Here is a 19603-nt window from a genome sequence, read left to right on the forward strand (position 1 = left end):
GACTCGATTGCCATGCACTGTGACCTGCCTTTTAATGTATTTAAATCCGATTATCTGATCCAATCACCAAAAACCAGGTGTGAAGGGGGCCAGAGATCAGCAGCATGTGAAAGACGTGCATCTGTTCACAACACACAGACAGCTTGAGCAGAGACGTAATTCAATTCACAGTATCACTCCTCCATGTGGTAAACAAACCATTTTTCTCATTTGGAGATTGCACTAAGACAGACTCCGCAATGTCTCCATTCTAAAAGCACATGAGGACCATTGTGAGACTTCTTATTGGTCAGGATAATATGCGGTAGGTGGCAGATAATAACATTTAAAAAATAACAAATCCACCTTTTTTAGGTGGTATAAACAGCGGATTTATCAAGGAACGTTCGGGTCTTGTGGAACGAGCGCGCAAATATGAAGTAAACACCATTAGATGGTCAACAGTCGCCTCTAATGTAATATAGGACCTTCCGCTCAATGAATAGCTTGGTACTTACTGAAGCAGAAATGCCCGTGTAAATTTGATCTCACTCTGTTTAATGGCTAATTGGCATATTCGCTGGAATTTGCCCTCTGGAATTTCCCAGATACTGCTGATGCAGCCTGTCATGGTGAAGTTACACAAAAAAGGGAAAGTAAAAGCGGAAGCTGACAAGGGGCTGATGTGACAAAGCAAAAGTGTAAGTCACGCTCTGATAGTAAATGTTGCAATAATGAACTCAACTGAGGGATTCCCCAGAGCTTTCTATGTCACAACATTGAAAACACCTAGGTTTTTAAACCACGTGCTAGTTAGTTTGCAAACACAGGTATCAATAGCTTCCGTGACATCACAAATGCTTCTTATTATATGTGTGGGCAGAGCAGGTGTTTTCCAGGGTCAGTGTAAATGTGGAACTAAAAATGACCAAGTGCTGGAGCACTGAAATCTACCTATATCTTTTGAAAGGGAATGTTTAATGGAATAAGTCCCTGGCTTAGGGACTTTACCAATATTGTTGGTGAAAATTCCAGGCTTAAAAGGAATCCTTCACCAAAATATGTATTATTTATATATTTAAGAATGTTTCTTACGTAAGTGAAACATTCAAAAGCATCAATATAGTGGAATAAAATCTTTTTTTTTCAGGGTTTACTTTGAAATGATGTTTACTGTGAAATTGCATGTAAATTTCACAAATAACTGCAAACTGGAAGTATCCCTGAGGGTACATCTACTTGACAGCAATATACTAAATTGCAATGATCTCTATTCACACTGATCTGATAAAAACAACAACAGATTCTGAATTATGTTGGTAATGTCGCACATTTTGAGAATGGAGTCCACCATTTCTGTGTGGCTGTTGAATATTTTCTTTTAAAAGACTACTAAACACATTCGACGTACACTGTAAAAAAAAATTCTATGATCAATTAGTTTATTACCGATGTGCTGTTTTTCTTTGATAATAATTAGTCTATTAATGCAGACGATTGGGCAGAACGAAAGTGTGCTCTCTCAGTTGGCTAGTAAGACAGAGGTCACGCATTTGTTCTGGGCAGGGGAAGTTAAATTGTATTGATATTTCATATTGCAGCCTTTTACGATTAGCTAATCGCAACATTTAAAATTGCGATTGCAATTCGATTTTGATTATTCCGCAGCCCTACCTGACAGCATATGTTTTCAGGTCATTGTAACTTTTTACACTAAATTAATCATGTTCCTACTTAATTTAGAAGTTATGCAAGCTGTTTTAAGTCAGTTTAACATAAATTAAATTAAATGGACTCATAAGGTTAATTTGATTCTGCTTAAAAATTTAAGGCAACCACGATTTTTTTACAGTGTATGCACATGATCTTTATAAAATCTTAGGTATTTTTTAGCTTATACAGCATTTTTTGTTGTTTGTTATTGTCAAAAATATGCATGTTCAGGCCGCTAAAATACATTTTGCCATGAAAATAAACAGTCACATTGCACAGAAAGTTACCAATTTGAAAATGGTGAAAATGTAAATGTAAAATATATATACGTGTGTGTGTGTGTGTGTGTGTGTGTGTGTGTGTGTGTGTGTGTGTGTGTGTGTGTGTGTGTGTGTGATAATAATGATAATAAAAAAAATATTAAGAGTGATTTCCGAAGGATCATGTGACTCTGAAGACAGGAGTTCTAAAGCTAAAAAATTATCTTTAAAATCGCTGGAATAAAATATTAAATAAAATTCTAAAGTACTTTTGAATAGTTATTTTATAGTACAATAACATTTCACAATTTTATCATTTGTACTGTATTTTTAATTAAATAAATGCAGTCTTGGTGAGCAGGAGAAGCTTATTTTAAAACGTTTAAAAATCCTACTGACCCCAAATGTTTGACTGGTTTTGTATATATAAATTTTTTTATATACTATAGTTTAATGTAATTGCAAACATAAATCAATTGTATATATTTTATTTTTTAAATATTTATTTTTTGATTTTGTTCATACAATCTACAAACTAGCCCAAAACACCTAAAGACATTCACCTAATATGTAATAACACAAGGGTGAGTAAACGTTTGACTAAAATGTCCTGTTCCCCGATTGCTTTGCCGCTTATTAGTGCATGTGATGGATTATATGTCAAAATTAGTGCGTTGTAATTGATCACAAAACTCTTTACATGATAAAATGGCAAAAGATCATGACCTGGAGAGTCTAGATCTTCACAGAGGGCCCGTGTGCAATGCAGTTCTCTAAACTTTGTTTTCAGACCAGATAGTTTATTATCGTGACATGCCGGTCAGGCCTTATGCGAAACATCTAAGAAAACGTCCCTGAGCTGAGTGACCTCTCTGGCCTATTGACCCTCCAGCACACTAAGGCTCAAAGCTAAAGTCAAGATTATTTTCTTGCCTTCATCTTAGCCTGAGTTGAACATCTGTCTCTTAAAAAGCAATGCCATATGCTACTATTGTCTCTGGAGATTCTTATCACGCCTAACTGATCGATGACTAACCAGATTAAAGCAACGATGTTTTGGATGCTAGCAGTGTGCATTTAATGAGTTAAAGCAGTGGTCTAAAGTAACAAATTACAATTACTCCAACTACTATAATTGAGTAGTTTTTCTCAAGAATTGTAATTTCCTAAGTCGTTTTAAAAATGTGTACTTTTAATTTCCCTTGATTACATTTTTAGTGCTGTATCGGTACTTTTACTCCACTATTTTCCTTTAACCTGCAGTCACTACTTTATTTCTTTCTTCTATATGGTGATTGGCTAAAGTACACTCTCAGAAATTAAGGTACGCAAGCTGTCACTGGGGTGGTACCTAAAAGGTCCATATTAAGACCTTATTGGTACTAGTACCTAATATTAGTACTTAAAAAGTACAAAAGTATCTAGGTACTAATTTATACTTTTGAGTTACCAACATGGACCCTTCAAGTACAAATGTGTACCTTTTGAAAAGGTGCCAGCCCAGTGACAGTTTGTGTACCTTTTATTTCTGTAGAAAAGTTGGTCCTGCGATTCCTGTCTGATCAAATCGCACATAGAAATTAAATCGCATCATACTGAACAACCTCAAGACATGAATGCTTTATAAATGTAGCAATCCTTTTGGAAGCATTAAAAATGTCCAAAAATAAATGAAGGAAGAAATTAATGAAGGAAGGATTCAAGGAAGGACTGAACAAACTAAGGAAGGAAGGAACAAAGGACCTAATGATAAACAATATGATTGAACCAACAAATGAATGAGTGAGTGAATGAAGTAAGGATTCAGAGAAGGACTGAACAAACTAAGGTAGGAAGAAACAAATGAACAAACAAATTAATGAATAAACAAAGGACCTAAGGAAGACCAAACTAAGGAAGGAATGAACGAACGAACGAACAATTAATTGAATGAATGATCTAATGAAGGAAGAAACAAAAATATGAACAAATGAACAAATAAATGAAAGAACAAATGAAGGGAGGAATGATTGTTCATTAATTTATTAATGAACAAAGGATCTATTGAATGAAGAATATGAATATGAAAAATAAAAGTAAATGAATGAAAGAAAGAATGAATGAAGGAAGGATTCAAGGAAGGACTGAACAAACTAAGGAAAGAAGGAAAGAAAGAATGATTGAACAAAGGACCTAATGAAGGAAGGAACAAAAATATGAATGAACCAACAAATGAATGAGGGAAGGAATGAAGAAAGGACCAAATGAAGGAAGGAAAGATTTTAAGGAAGGACTGAACAAGCTAGAAAAGAAAGAAAGAAAGAAAGAAAGAAAGAAAGAAAGAAAGAAAGAAAGAAAGAAAGAAAGAAAGGAAGGAAGGAACAAATGAATGAATGAACAAATGACCTAACGAAGGAAGGAACAAAAATATGAACAAATGAAGGGAGGAATGAAGAAAGAATTCAAGGAAGGACTGAACAAACTAAGGAAGAAATTAATGAACTAAGAACCCAATAAGGGTAGGAACAAAAATATGAAAGAACCAAAAAATTAATGAGTGAACAAATGAAGGGAGGAACGAAGGAAGGAACCAACAAATGATAGAAGGAACAACGAATGAATGAAGGACAGACTGAACAAACAATGGCAGGTTGGAAGGACGAACAAATATAGAAAGATCACTAACTGCACTACAGAAAGCTACGTTTACACATCCCTGCACAAACTTTATGTAAACATCAACTTTTTACAGTGTAATACTCACTACTCTTGAGTACTTTTAAAAGGGCTACTTTTTCACTCATATTTTGAGGAATATTTAAAACAGATACTTTTAATCTACTTGCACATTTTGGGGCAAGGAATGGTCCATTTACTGGAGTGTGATTTTTCAGTGCTCTTTCCAGCACTGGGTAAGTTACCTAGTGTGAAAACTGACTGAAACCATCACCACCAAAATAAGATTAGACATACTAGAACAGCATAATTATTCTGTAACACAGAAATTTCACAGTTGGCAAAACTGTTTAGTCAAAGCTTTTGGTTAATATGAAGAGGAAAAAGGGTTGTTTGTGGAAAGTTGTCAATGTGAAACGGTATTGAGTGAGTAATTTGTGATGCATCGATTTATTGAGAAATACATTGTTGCATCTCTCTGATTCTCGCTCTCTCTCCCTTCCCTCCCCTCATCCCAGCTTGTGATGCTCATCAGTTGCCTTCTGAATGGAGAACAATAGGGCCTTTTGAGGATATAAATCTCACTCTGTGTTCAGGCATGAAATCTGGCCAAGCAAACAAAAAGGGCCATTGAGTGTTGTGAAGAAAAAAACAAGAAAGAGATAAGATGCCCCAAGTTGAGTATAGCAGAAACCAGTCAACTGCCCCAAGGCCATATCTGAGAGAGAGAATGAGGGTGAGAGAGTGAGAGAGATATGCTATTAAGCATCAGAAATAGATAGAGAGTTTGGAGTGGGTCACGCACCGCCCCTTGATGTCCTCCCCCGTGCTCTCACTTCCATCGGGGGCGAAGTTTGCTCAGAGGACACTGGAGCAACAGCATGTGCTGACTTCTCTTCCAGACAGCTGAGTATAAAGTTTAAAAGTGCACTCAGTCTCATAGCTCTTGCCTCTCACACCCTGAGGAGACCCTGAGTGCGGCGGCTTCTGCTGAGTCATGCCGGTGGTCCCACACAAAATAACACAACCTATATAATTATCATGGCTCAAACCGATCACACGCTAGAGCTCACATGCTCCTCAGAGCGTGCTGTTGTTTAGCTGATGTCTCATGGACATCTATAGTTGCATCTGTCTCTATGGACGGAGTCGCTTTTTTCCACAAGCTCTATGTCGAATCTAAATGGAGGTTTAATAGATGTAGGAACCAAAGGAAATTGCAGGGTTTAAGCATAAAGAGGTTCATCTATGTAGACTGCAGGGCAAAATATGGATTTGTGATGCTTTTTGTGGCTAATAGTGTGTATCAAAACTTAAATATTTTATTACATTGCTTAAAAGTCTTTTTCTTAGGCTAGTCTTGGAGTTCTTGCCTGTCTGTTGACTCCCAGAAGTGAGACGTCATTCAGATGTTTCAACAGCACCTCAGAATGAAACTTTAAGAGCAAAGTGGGATTCATTTACAGTCTATGAAAAATAAATCAAGTAATTTATTAAAAGTACATTTATACAATCTTTATCTTTGCTCAAGAATTTTACAAATCACTGTGTTATGGTTTAGGATATGGGGCATTATAACAGAAATGTACATTTTCACTTATAAAAAATATGACTTAAGCTTGTTGTCCTCACAAAATCATACAAAAACAAGCATAAAATCATACAATTCAATGATAAAATACATCCTTGATCACTGTAAGCTACTCCATCAAATTATGTCACTTCTGTGTCATAGTCTTAAATGTGTATTGCACACATTGCATCTTATATTTAATGAGAAAATATACAGAAGCACGCGCATCACTTTAACTGGGTGCTCTGTGTGCTTGGGTAAAAGTTTTTTGGCTATATTTTGTTGTTTTGTTTATTTTATTGTATTTCCTTGTTAAATTCAGTTATGCTTTCTTAATTTTGTAAAGTAATATTAGCGTTTGTTTCTGTATTTTTGTTTTAAATATCTAATTTATAAAGATGTATTTTTCCTATTTTTCTTGTGAGCTAATATGGGAGATCATGTGATCCGGAAGTGTACAAAAAAAAGCAACTTATTGTGATGAACACTGATGAAGAGCTGTTTGCTCGAAACGTTAAACGCCCTCTATCAGCCTGAAAAAAACAAATCTGCATTTTTGGAGCTTTTGTGTTGCCGCCTTTTGAATACATGTTAAAGTTAATGCAAATGTGACAGGACTGTCCGAAACATGGAGACAATTGTAAATTTATTTGTATTACAGTTAAAATCAGAATTTTTAAACCCCTTTTGATTTTTTTTTATATTTGTTTTTGATAGTCAACAGAACAAACCATCATTATACAATGACTTGCTTAATTACCCTAACCTGCCTATAACCTAATGAGCCTAGTTAAGCCTTTAAATGTCACTTTAAGCTGTATAGAAGTGTCTTGAAAAACATCTAATCAAATATTATTTACTGTCATCATGGCAAAGACAAAAAAAATCAGTTAATAGAGATGAGTTATTAAAACTATCATGTTTAGAAATGTGTTGAAAAAAATCTTCTCTCCGTTTAACAGAAATTGGGGAAAAAATAAACAGGGGGGCCAATAATTCAGGGGGTTTAATAATTCTGACATCAACTGTAAATATTTGTAGTATTTTGGGTAATTTATTAAAAATTTTATGTTTTAATAAATTGTGAAGTATTTCTGAAGTATTTTTTTTTAAATAATAGTTTTTAGCATAACAAAACTATTAAAGTTAGGTTCGATTGGGCTGAGAAAAAGGACAATGACAGAGTTTGTACACTTGTAAAGTGTTTTTAATAAGGAAAAAAAATCTGAGAACCAAATGAAAGACAGATTCCTCTATCAAACAACTCACAGAAATTAGCCGTTGGTGCATTTTAGACATTTTTGGGATGAAATACCTTTTATTGGCTGTATTTATGTTCTTATTTCAGGGACAGATAATGTACGTTTCAGGTAGAATGTCCCATATACTCGTCTGAAAAAAAGAGATCATGTTGGTATCATAGTTATTTAGTTATTATTGATAACAAATTAGTGAATATGAGTTGTTAATATTGTATTTGCCATTTTTACATAAAAGAATCTATATTTATATTTAACATAGATGCATTCATTTTTTAAGCAAAAAAAAAAACTAAAATTACAAAAGATTTATATATTTTTAATAATTAATAATCATTTTAGCCACATTTTAATATTTTTTTTATTTCTACTGATTATAATATACTCAAAAAAATATAAATATGTGTCCGTGAGTTTTTTATATATTGTTTTATTATTTCAATATTGTTTAAATATTATTTGACAGTTACATTATTTAGATTTAAGCAAATAAATGCATGTTAAGATAAAAAAATACACCAGCAAAAATACAACTGCAATGTAGAATAACTGCTGCGATTAAATTATTACGTATTGTTCTGTTGGTGCATAGAATTTTTCCTTTTTGCAAAAATTCTGAGCAATATTGAGATATGACCAATGAGATGGGCAGCACATCAGCTCAGAATACTTTTAAAGGCACTAAGGGGAATCTGTGAAAATCAGAGGAATGTGAACTCTGCTCACTTGACCTAAAGGTCACACTGGTAACCACCAAGCTTACCAGAAAACTCTGCTCTGGTTGAGAACAATTCTATGAGACTTCAATGTGTCATTTATTCTTTCCTTGGCAAAATTCCCTGGCCTGGACTCGGTAAAGTCAGCATCTAGTTTCAGTCAGGTTCATCATGCTGTAGGGCAACCAACCCCCAACACATTCACACTATCACCATCCTCCTCTATCACTCCCTGCTGTGGCCAAAACAGTCATAGAGACTGAAAACTCGTTCTCACCTGCCCTGCCCAATCTGATGTCCATTATCATTGGCATATCAACACACCCATTAACATTCATGTGCGAGATGTTGTCTGGTCGTGCGGCTCCACAGGCATTGAAACACCAGGCCAAAGGAAGACTGTCCACTGGATGAAAGGTGTGAACTGCAGGCCTCACTGTGGAGGACGCCGGCCATTGACCCTTCCCTCCAACTTTCGAATGATCCGACGACAATAAGGGCCTTTCAGCCATTAGGAAAGCGAGAGTCTGACGCATGGATGATGAGGTGATGTGTCCTGACCCGTCATCAAGAAAATGAACCACATCACAAAAGCTCCGGGCACAAGAAATCTCCCCCCTCCTTCGCTTCACTCCATCACACCCAACCCCCAACTCTCTCCCAGGAGAAAAAGAGGAGACTGTTTCACTATATGAGCTTATTCATTACATTCTCTCATCTGACACACAAAAACCGTATTCTGCCCTATTCCCCCTCCCTAAGGTTCTGGACATTCTGAGAAAGTGGCGAGATGCAGATGCGGTGAAACATTCTTCTGGAGCGTTCGCATGCTTTGCATTCCTTTACAAACAGTTTAGACTTTATGTCATTTGACAAGGCCAAAGAGAGGGGAAAAAAGAGGAGTAAAGGAGGAAGATGAAAATAAAAATTTAGATAATGATTTATATGTTGTAAATTATATCAGAGGAAATTATTGGTGGCACTTAAAGTTGATTATCATCAGCGAGAAACAGTAAACAACTGAAAGATTGTGGCCACAAATTGGGTCACAGGTCTATTCTCATACTAAAAGCAAATGATCAAATGCAAGCAATCATAAACTCATATATAGATCAAAAAACATCTTATCAAAAGGCAGGAGATGTGTCTTCCGTATCTTTTCTTAATGATAAAGGTTGGGCGAGACTTCATGATAGTCTGGAGCCAATGCATCTGTCACTTATTAATGTGGGCAATGTTGTTAACTCTGGCCTAGTTTAGTTCCAATTGTTAATCACATCTTTGCTATTGTTTACAGACAATGATGCCTATTGTTTTCAGTCTATGCAATTCATTATATATCATTATATAACAAATTTAAATTTACAAATAAATAAATAATTAAAATCTCTTTTACAAGCATCAATTTTTGACACACTAAAACGTGCGCATGCATCAGTAGCACCGATTTTGTACAAATTACCATTATATATATATAATATTAACAATACACAGAAGTAAATATTACTCAAATCGTGTACGACACTTTAAAAAATTCAATCTTCAGAGTAGCCTACATACAGTCAGAATTATTGCCCCCTTTGAATTATTTATTTCTTTTTAAAAATATTTTACAAATGATGTTTAACAGAGCAAGGACATTTTCACAGTATGTCTGATAATATTTTTTCTTCTCGATAAAGTCTCATTTGTTTTATTTCGGCTGGAATAGAATCAGTTATTGATTTTTTAAAACAATTTTAAGGTCAAAATTATTAGCACCTTTAAGCAATGTATGTTTTTGATAATCTACAGAACAAACCATCATTATACAATAACTTGCCTAATTACCCTAACCTTCCTAGTTAACCTAATTAACCTAGTTAAGCCTTTAAATGTCACCTAAAGCTGTATAGAAGTGTCTTGAAAACTATCTAGCAAAATACGATTTACTATCATCATGGGAAAGTTAAAATAAATCAGTTATTAGAAATGAGGGGCTAATAATTCTGACTTCAACTGTATATAAAAAGTTTAACGAAGCATATAAGTTGTTTATCAGATAAGAGTGTAAATTATGCCCTGCTATTAATCATTATTATTAAATGCCACTGTTGTCTTGAGCACAGTGAGCTGCATATATTGAACGACAGGGCACATTCACCACAGACAAGCCTTAAATGCTTGTATTCTAGTGTGTAGTTCAATGGGTTCAAGTAAACTGTAACCCCATTGCTCTTAGTAACAGGGAATTCAACAAGTCACCCCGTTGGTTCCCTTCTTCTTTCCAGTTCGTTGCCATTTTCTATTTCTATGAAGCTAATGTGGAATCAACAGAGGCGGGACATGGAGGGCGGGGTCGTGCTTCAGATTGGTTCGCGTTACCGTGACACGCCCAAGGGCGGGGCTTCGGGTTATCTTGAAGCGCTGTAGGACTGGAACTGGTAGTAGTAGGTCGAGTCGACGCTCACGGGTGGAAGACAAGAGTGGATCATCTCAAGTTTTCCTTCTGAAGGAAAAAAACAGCAACTTTCCTCGCGCATTTGGATGCACGTTACGCCCATTGGTCTGGATTAATTTTTTTTCCACTCACCTGAATTTGAGTTCTTTTTAATTTACTTTAAAACCACATTTAGTATAATGGGATCCCAGGCATCAAAGGGAGGAGTGGCTGTGGAGGGGAAAGCCGCCGCTGCTGACCCGGCTGCCGTCAAGACTAACGGACAGGTAATTCATCTCTCCATCTGCGACACACCCACATCTGACCAACAAGTGCTTCAGCGAGAGTTGCAAACCACCGTCTGCGATTTAACCAGCTCTCTAAGTGTGGCGAGCAGACGGTGATTTTACTTGGAAAAGGGAATGAAACAAAAGCAAACCATTTTATTCATTGTCTTATTTATAATGTCACGTCGAATGGTTTCATTCAGGACAATCCCATTAGGCTGTTGATACACGGTTTTCTGTTTTGCGTTGAAAACAGATTGTTTTTGCTACACGTTTTCGATTCATTTCTGTCGTTGAAATTGGTTTTGTCGTTTGGATACGGTCGGTGTTGTTGCCATGCGATCTCCATTAATGCCAGTGTAGGAGGATGCTGCACGTATTCACTATGCATGGGTTAACAGCAGCAGGGGGTTGCGATCTATCTGGGGAGAAATGGATGTAACTGGTATTTTGGAAGTGTTGTTTTTGTCATTTTTTTCATTTTCGGGTTAAAACTTGATAGTATTGTATACAATGGATAGTTTCATGTTTCGGTTTACTAATTAAGTGTTAACAGATTTCTCTCTTTTCATTTGAAACATTTAATTTCGTAAATATTTGGTCGGATTTTCATCGATTTTTTTAGTTGTATTTTTGTCTGTGGGGAAGCGCGTGGAGTATTCATTTCCAGACGCACCGGGGTTTAAAGTCTAGACATTGGGGCGAGTGTCTACAGTTGGTCAAGCTTTTGGGGTTTTTGTGTGACTAAACCCCGTTCTTATCAATGAGGGTGCTAATATTTTACGTTACCTCTTTCAAATCGCCGTTTGTGGTTATTTGTTCGTCGATGGATAAGCGGTGAATGAAGCTCAATGAAATTCTCCATCGTGCTTCGCTCGATCTCCGTCTTTTGTTCCAAAGCTGCGTCTCGCTTCGCATTGTGTGTGGTGTTCTGCGATGCTCTATCGCCCTCGCTTGGTGCTGCGCGGCATTGCAAGGCGTCACCTCGAAGACATGCATTATTTACGTGACGGGTCACTGATGTGTCCGTCGACGATTGAAGGAATGCCCTAGAGCTTATGCAAAAGTAGTAAACTCGTAGTAAATAATCATCCATTTTGCCTTCTGATTCATTATGCTGAATTCCAATTTTGTTTTTTCTTTTTTCAGGAGAACGGTCATGTTAAGACCAATGGTGATGTCTCTGCCAAGGCAGAGGGAGATGCTGCCACCACCAACGGTTCTGCAGAAGCAGCTAAGGAATCTGAGGCTGGAGCCGGCGACGCCATCGAACCAGCGCCTGCCGCTGAGGGAGAGGCTGCCAAACCTGAGGGCGAGGCCACCAAGGAGACCCCCAAGAAGAAGAAGAAGAAGTTCTCCCTGAAGAACTCCTTCAAATTCAAGGGTATCTCACTGAAGAAGAGCAAGAAGAATGCTGAGGTGAAGGAAGAGGCCGCTGCTGCTGCTCCAGCTACCGAAGAGAAGCCAGAGGAGAATGGAGCAGCCACTGAGGAGAAGAAAGAGGAGGAGGCCAAGGCCGAGGAGACACCCGCTGCCCCTGTTGAAACCCCCAAGGCCGAGGAGCCTGCAGCCAAGGCTGAGGAGCCTGCTGCTGCAAAGGAAGAGGCTGCTGCACCTGCTGTAGAGGCCACGAAACAAACAGAGGAGACCAACTCAACACCTGCACCATCTGAACAGAAGGAGTGATTGTACTTCACAAAGGACTTTGTGAACTGTTTTTCCAAGAAAAAAATATATATTTATATATATGTGTATATGTATACATATGTATATATACATGGATATATGTATATGTATATATACACATGTATGTGAAAAAGACTCCTTGTGCCACTTTCTTCAAGATTAATAACAAATGACAAACTAGATTCACTAGTTCACTTCCCTGATAATGGCTTAAAGATCTGGAATTCCGAGCGAAGGCCGAAACCTCTTGGAAGCGGGATGTCAGCACAAGAGTGAGTTGAGGATCAAGGAGAAGCATCTTTCAAGCCCACCACCGAATAGATGCGACTATATTGATGAATTGTGCAAGATAAACATCACCACATATAATGACTGTTAAAAAAAAGGAAATCGAAAAAGACTTGCCAACTTTCTACATTCCTATATTTTAACCCAAATTTAAGTATTTTGTGGTGTATAGAGAACCATTTTAAATATCCAGAAGGCTTTGTCTTGTTTGTTTGAAATCGCATTTTAATTTTCATCTTGGCTTTAAGAAAAAAAAATAAAACGAAATAAAAACACATTTGAGCTTGCTATGTTCACATTTGAAGTTTTAAAAAGAAGCAGAGTTGTTATGTGTTAAATGTGAGCCTTGATCTGCTTTTTGGTCTCTGTAAATACATTTGACCAATTTTGTTCTTTATTTTGCTAATGTTTAAAGATGTTACTGGTTTTATTGTAAAGTTGATAATGGTAAATAAATGTTGGTTACCTACAGATGCTGATACCTTGTGTTTGTCATTCTTCACAGGTGAAGTTCTTCAAAACATCTTCATGTTTATAGACATGCATTCATAAACTATTTTACCTGTTAAAAAAAGGAAACCAGAAAAAAATATTCTCTATTGCAAATTCCTGACAAATAGCAAAAACCTTTTAACTTTTGTAATGTTTATATACAATAGCTTAGTGTATAGAATAGCTAACCTGTGTTATATATATATAAAGCTGTAGACAGGTACACTTAGCCTGTAAATAATTGCATTCCTGAATGCTAATATCTTAATTTATTTTACGTTTTACTTACCCTATGACGATTTGGTTTAACAAAGATTTGCTTAACAAAAGATCATTCACTCGAATCATTCACTTTTTTTATTTGCAAAATCATAGGTCTACATATAATCAATTAAATGTCTGATACTGGTACTTTAATTAAACAGCATTTCATTGCTGATTAAAACTTATTGTCATATTCCTCTTTTTTCCGATTGTTTTTTATGGCAGCTATACAGTGCATTTCTCGCTCGATGTTGTAGAATGAAATCTTGTCTTGTAGCGCCATCGTGTGTCGCATTGAAGACTTGCAGTGGTGATTTTGGGGCAAAGTTGCACTTTTTGCTGGGTTTCTGAACTTTTTTTTGTGCGCTTTTATTTTAACTAAAGTCCTTTCCTGTTATTGGTGACGTGTGCTAAAGAGACAATAATAAGAAATCTGTTGTTATTTGGCCTACTTTTCACTTGTTCCAAAGTTTCTTCTGTTGAACGCAGCAAGATATTTTTTCTATAAATGTCAATGACAACCAGTATTCAGCATTTTTTCAAAATATCTTATTTTGTGGTCAAAGTATAATAAAACTTTTTTTTTAAATTTTTTATAATAAAAAAAGTTGTATTCTTTGGCAAAGTTCTTTTTCTTTTTGCCTAAAATTTTATTCTCGGGCATACTTGGGAATTACTTATAAATTATTATTTTTAGCACTTTTTCTCTTCATCCACTCTAATAAGTTAATGGGTGCCACTTTATAATAATTCCACTACAGGCCTGTTGCCAGCCTGTTGAAAGGGGTGCTTCTTTTTTTCTGAAAAAGTGCACCTTTTTCAGCTATGCCCCTAATTTTCTATTTATTTTTTTATTTAAATATTTTTAGTGACATTTTTAAGCACACCTTTAAAAGTAATAATAACAATATACACCTTCACAATTGTCTAGCCTTTCTTGTTAAAACAAAAAGAGTACACTTTTAAATTCATGTATAACAACAAAAGCCAAATTAGTATTCAAGTGAATGTTAATATGGGCGCCTTTTGATGCTTCACATCTTTTTATTAGTCATTTTTTATTTTAAGAACGAAGTCCAAGATTTCGAATAAATGTCACTTGATAAATGTTTTAAACACAATACAATGGCAAAATGTGACTTCACTTACATCAGATTGTATGTTTTCTAGCACAACTGGATGTTGGAAAAATAATTGGTGGCTTTGGCCAAAACTGATTAGCTGAAGTCACACTGAAGTAACAGTCAACAGAGGATACTGCTTAGCCTTAAATCCTTTTTTTTTTTTTTTTTGGATGAGTTTTTTTTTCACTATTTATGATGGCATGGCAATCAAAATAGGACAAATGAGCTCATGTATGGGAAAATTCTGGACCTTTGTCTATGAGGGTTGGATGGGTCTTTCAAACCACCTAACTCCCCTGTCTACGGGCCCTCACTAAATCCAAAGTCTGCTTATTAACATTAGTTATTGCACTGAGCTAAGAACTAATGAACAACTTTGTTTTCTTTTGATTCATCCCTTTTATTTTGGCATAGTCCCTTTATTTATCAGGAGTCGCCACAGAGCCACCGTGCCACCTTGTTTTCTTTTAGTAAGGTTAACAAAGATTGCATTTAAAAATAAATTCCCAGCACTACCAATAGTTTCCAATGTGTCTGTCAAATTACATGTGGGGGTGTGATTATGCTGCTTGTTATTTTAACTATAAGACTTTTGCTATCTTAGTGATTTTGTTATATTTCGTGTTTTAAAGTAGTAAAATTTATTCATTTTCTTTTCAGCTTATAGTCCCTTGAGTAATCTGGGGTCGCCACAATGAAATGAACCGCCAACTTATCCAGTACATGTTTTACGCAGCGGATGCCCTTCCAGCCGCATCCCATCACTGGGAAACATCCACACACAAACACTATTTAGCTTACCCAATTCACCTGTATCACGTCTTTGGACTTGTTGGGGAAACCAGAGTACCTGGAGGAAACCCATGCGAACACAGGGAGAACATACAAATTCCACACAGAAACGCCAACTGAACCAGCCAAGGCTCGAACCAACAACCTTCTACCCACTGCGCCACCACGTCACCCCTTATGTGGTGAAATGTGCTTAGAAAATAAAATGCATTATTATTTTTATTTTGTTTAATAATATAAAACACTTATTCCTTATAGATAATCTGTATGTATAAATACCAGATTTATTGTTTTAGGTTTTGTGTTAAATTGTTTACAAAGCAGTAAATTATTCAGCAAACTCTACTCTTCAATTCAGTATAAAAGAGGAACATAAATTGTTAATGCAAATTTCTCCATAAATAAAATACACCATTGCATAAAATAAGTATTACATACTCATATTAGCAATATAAAAAACAACATCTTTTAAATTTTCAGATTACCTCTGGGTTTAAAATAATTTCACTTTAATGAAACATCTTGTAAAACTACTTTGCTTGAAGTTGTGTTTATTTTTATACTTATTATTATTTTATTATTTATATTTATTTGCATATCCGATCTAATCCTGACACACACACATTTTAATTATTAGTTGAATTATCACTTATGAGTCAACTGCAATTGGAAGGCTTTGTCCTGTTTTCAACATTAAAATTCTTTATTTACAGTGTAATAAATGTTGGAACCACTTGAGGGGAGTAAATGGTGAGTAAAATTCCCCACAATCCCTTTTAAACATCATAACTATCAAGTATCAACACATAGATGTTGTCATTTTACTTTTATTCCCTCACTAGTTAATGTATTAAGGCTAACATGAACTAAGAACAAACATTTACATTGTAATAACCATGCCAAGCTGACTGCATTAGTGTTGTAAACTTTTACTAAAGTGAAATGGTTGTATGTTATTCTGCATAAAAATGCTCAACGGTGCTTTTTGTTACTTGATAATTCTAGAAACTTGCCCGTAATCCAAATACATTTCAGTCTGCGGCTAATGGGGGGGTGGGGGGATAGTCTTCAACCACATCAATGAGGATTACACATATTGTATTTTTATACCATTAAATGTCAGTCAAAACTTATAGGAAGAGAAGCACCTTTCCGTGGGCATTAATCTGGAAGTCTGCATTTAATAAATATGTAAATAAATGAATTTAAGTAATGTTTAATGCACTTAATTTTGTTGATAACTATGTGTGTATAACATTTTTGAAACATTGTTACTCTTCCATAAGTCTTGTCTGCTCACGAGGCTCAATTTTTAATACAATAAAACAGTAACATTATAAATCGTCAGCAGTTAGCTCTCTGCAACTCTCACATGGCAGCTCACTGAAGTTAAGCAGGGCTGCACTCTGTCAGTACCTGAAAGGTAGACCACATGGGAAAGCTTGGTTGCTGCTGGAAGTGGTTTTAGTGAGACCAGCAGGGGGTGCTCAACCTATGGTCTGTGTGGGTCCTAACGCCCAAGTATATTGATGGGGACTCTATACTGCTAAGATGAGATGCTAAACCGAGATCCTGACTCTGTGGTCGTTAAAAATCCCAAGATGTCCTTCGAAAAAGAGTAGGGGTTTAATGGCCATATCATAATTGGCTTCACTTTGTCTCTTCCAGTTGAGATTTCTGTGTGGAATTTGCATGTTCTTCACGTGTTCGTGTGGGTTTCCTCTGGGTGCTCCAGTTTACCTCACAGTCCGAAGACATGCGGTGAAGAAGAATTGGATTAAATAAATTGGCCATGTATGTTTGTGAATGTGAGAGTGTGTGGGTGTTTCCCAGTACTGGGTTGCAGCTGGGAGGAATAGTGTGGAATAGTTGGGCGGCCACTGATAAATAAGAGACTAAGCCGAAGGAAAACAAACGAATGAATGAATAATATATAAAGATTTCAGATGCAAAGGCCTCTAAGTGCTATCTGAATTTTTCTTCTAACTTGAGTATTTTTCTCAGGCTCCTGTATGACGATGATGAGTGGGTCATGGCTGCTGACTCTGTGCAGATGCAATCTGAGCTGCATCCAATACTTTTTAATGTGCTTACCTAACCCCACCCTTAACCTTACTCCTCACAGTGACATATTAAGTGCATTGTGTCTGAGATCGCATCTCTGAGCGATGCAATCTCAGCTTGCATCATAAAGACTGCATCTTTATGTATAGGAGAGAACTTCTATATATTATTTAAATAAAATTAATATTTTTAATAAAATAAAAGATGTTTATTGTAACATCTTGAAAGGAGGGCTGCTAGAGAGCAAGACATCCTTGAAGTATAAACATTCTTTGTGTATGTGTGCGTTTTACTCTTCGTCGGAGGAGACTAAAAGACTGGAGTTGAATTTCATCTCTGGTCATCCTGACCACATGAATGGCCCACTGTTATGTCTGATCATTGTTTTCTTGTCGCATGCGTATTCATTAGAGATTTTGTTCTGGATTGCACACACACGTGGAGTTTTTCTAAGTGTATCTATGTTTTAGCCAGTCATTTTGTATATGTATAATGTGGACTTTAAGTTAGATAATAACTGCATTGGATTTAACAAATGATTAACAAAATTAACAAATCTCACGAACATCACAGACAGCATCTAAAAGTGACAAAATCAACAACGTCAACATAAACAGCAAAATCAAATAATGAAAACTGGAGCATCAATACGCTATATAATGTATTCATACTGCAAAGCATGCTGAGATTTTTGTACTTTGCCACACCCAGTAAGTGTAAGGTGTAGGCCAAATCTGGGCAATCAAACTGTGGCCCAGAATGGGGTCAGTTCTATTTCATTTGGTTGAATTCTGGCTAATATGTGGCACTGCTTTGGCTTATTTGTGGCCCAGATTTGACAAACAGAAGTGGACCGCCCTAGAGCCATCATTCCATTCAGTATGTGGTAAGTGTCTGGTGTGGGGTTGATCTGGGCCAGAATAAAAGCAAGCTGTGGCCCAGAATAGGGTCAGTTCTGGTACATTTGTTTGAATTCTGACTGATATGTGATATTGCTATGGCTCAATTGTGGCCCAGATCTGGCAAACAGGAGTGGACCAAACAAGTGCCATCATTCCATGCAGTATGTGGGCCGGATGTGTCTGGTGTGGGCCAAATTTGAGCCACGTGAATTTTGCTAGCTGGGTTGGAAATGTGAGTCAACTCAACTTAGAGAGATTCTTTGTTTTAACTTAAGATGTTAAGTTTTGGTTAAATATATTGTAAAACTCAACATCTTAAGTTGAAATTTAAGTTGAAAAGAAACTTTCTAAGTTGCGTTGACTCACATTTCCAAAGCAGCTGGTGAACATGAGTTTGTAAGTTTAACCAAGTGAAATGTTTTACAGTATGTCAACCCTCCCATTTTTCACAGGATTCGCTGCATTTTACAGTTCTATCCCACTGTCATTCTGTTTAAAATTGCCCTGTAATGTTATTCTTTCTATAAAAGAATCTCAAATGTGATGTGTACCCTAGTATATTTACATCCCAATGTTGACAAGTATGCTGTGTGTGACTTCTGAAGTAGGTTTCTGCTGATGAAACTGTTTTCAATAAACTTTCTTTTATGGAATCTCTAACTTTGGGTCTTTTTTCATCATGGTCATTTTTCACTTGCCATAGGTTCAGTGGTTTCACTTTTATGTCATGTTATGAATAGGCTACTTATAACTTATTTTCATTATTTAGGAATATATACAACAGAGGCTAATAAAGAAGTTTAGAAGAAAGATTTAGACGGCATAAACTCTTCATATTGTTTTCTTGCTGTGTTTTATGATTGGGGCGAGGCAGTGGCGCAGTAGGTAGTGCTGTCGCCTCACAGCAAGAAGGTCGCTGGGTCACTGGTTTGAACCTTGGCTCAATTGGCGTTTCTGTGTAGATTTTGTATGTTCTCCCTGCCTTCATAATTATGGTGTCTTCTTCATCATGGTTATTTTTGGGGGTAAACTGTTGTTCCCCAGATTCAGTGATTTCACTGTTATGTCATGTTATAAATAGGCTACTTATAGTTTCTTTTCATTATGTTTAAAGTTAAATAAAGAAACAT

The 19603-nt window shown here is 36.2% G+C and overlaps 1 protein-coding gene and 1 long non-coding RNA gene across 3 annotated transcripts in view; one reads left to right on the plus strand and one right to left on the minus strand.

Moving 5' to 3' along the window:
* The window catches only part of LOC141379120 (uncharacterized), a 49161-nt gene extending 37404 nt beyond the window's left edge, over positions 1 to 11757 (minus strand). For both annotated transcript variants that reach the window (XR_012395113.1, XR_012395112.1), the window contains exon 1: positions 11651 to 11757. This is a non-coding gene — a long non-coding RNA (uncharacterized lncRNA). The remainder of the gene's footprint in view (positions 1 to 11650) is intronic.
* On the plus strand, positions 10600 to 13306 carry marcksl1b (MARCKS-like 1b). The gene is made up of 2 exons (NM_213223.1): positions 10600 to 10861; positions 12011 to 13306. The coding sequence occupies exons 1-2, from the start codon at positions 10775 to 10777 to the stop codon at positions 12545 to 12547; spliced, it is 624 nt and encodes a 207-aa protein (NP_998388.1). The 5' UTR covers positions 10600 to 10774; the 3' UTR covers positions 12548 to 13306.
* The last annotated feature ends 6297 nt before the right edge of the window (positions 13307 to 19603 follow it).

Source organism: Danio rerio, chromosome 19 (genome assembly GCF_049306965.1).
Source record: "Danio rerio strain Tuebingen ecotype United States chromosome 19, GRCz12tu, whole genome shotgun sequence".
Taxonomy (NCBI): domain Eukaryota; kingdom Metazoa; phylum Chordata; class Actinopteri; order Cypriniformes; family Danionidae; genus Danio; species Danio rerio.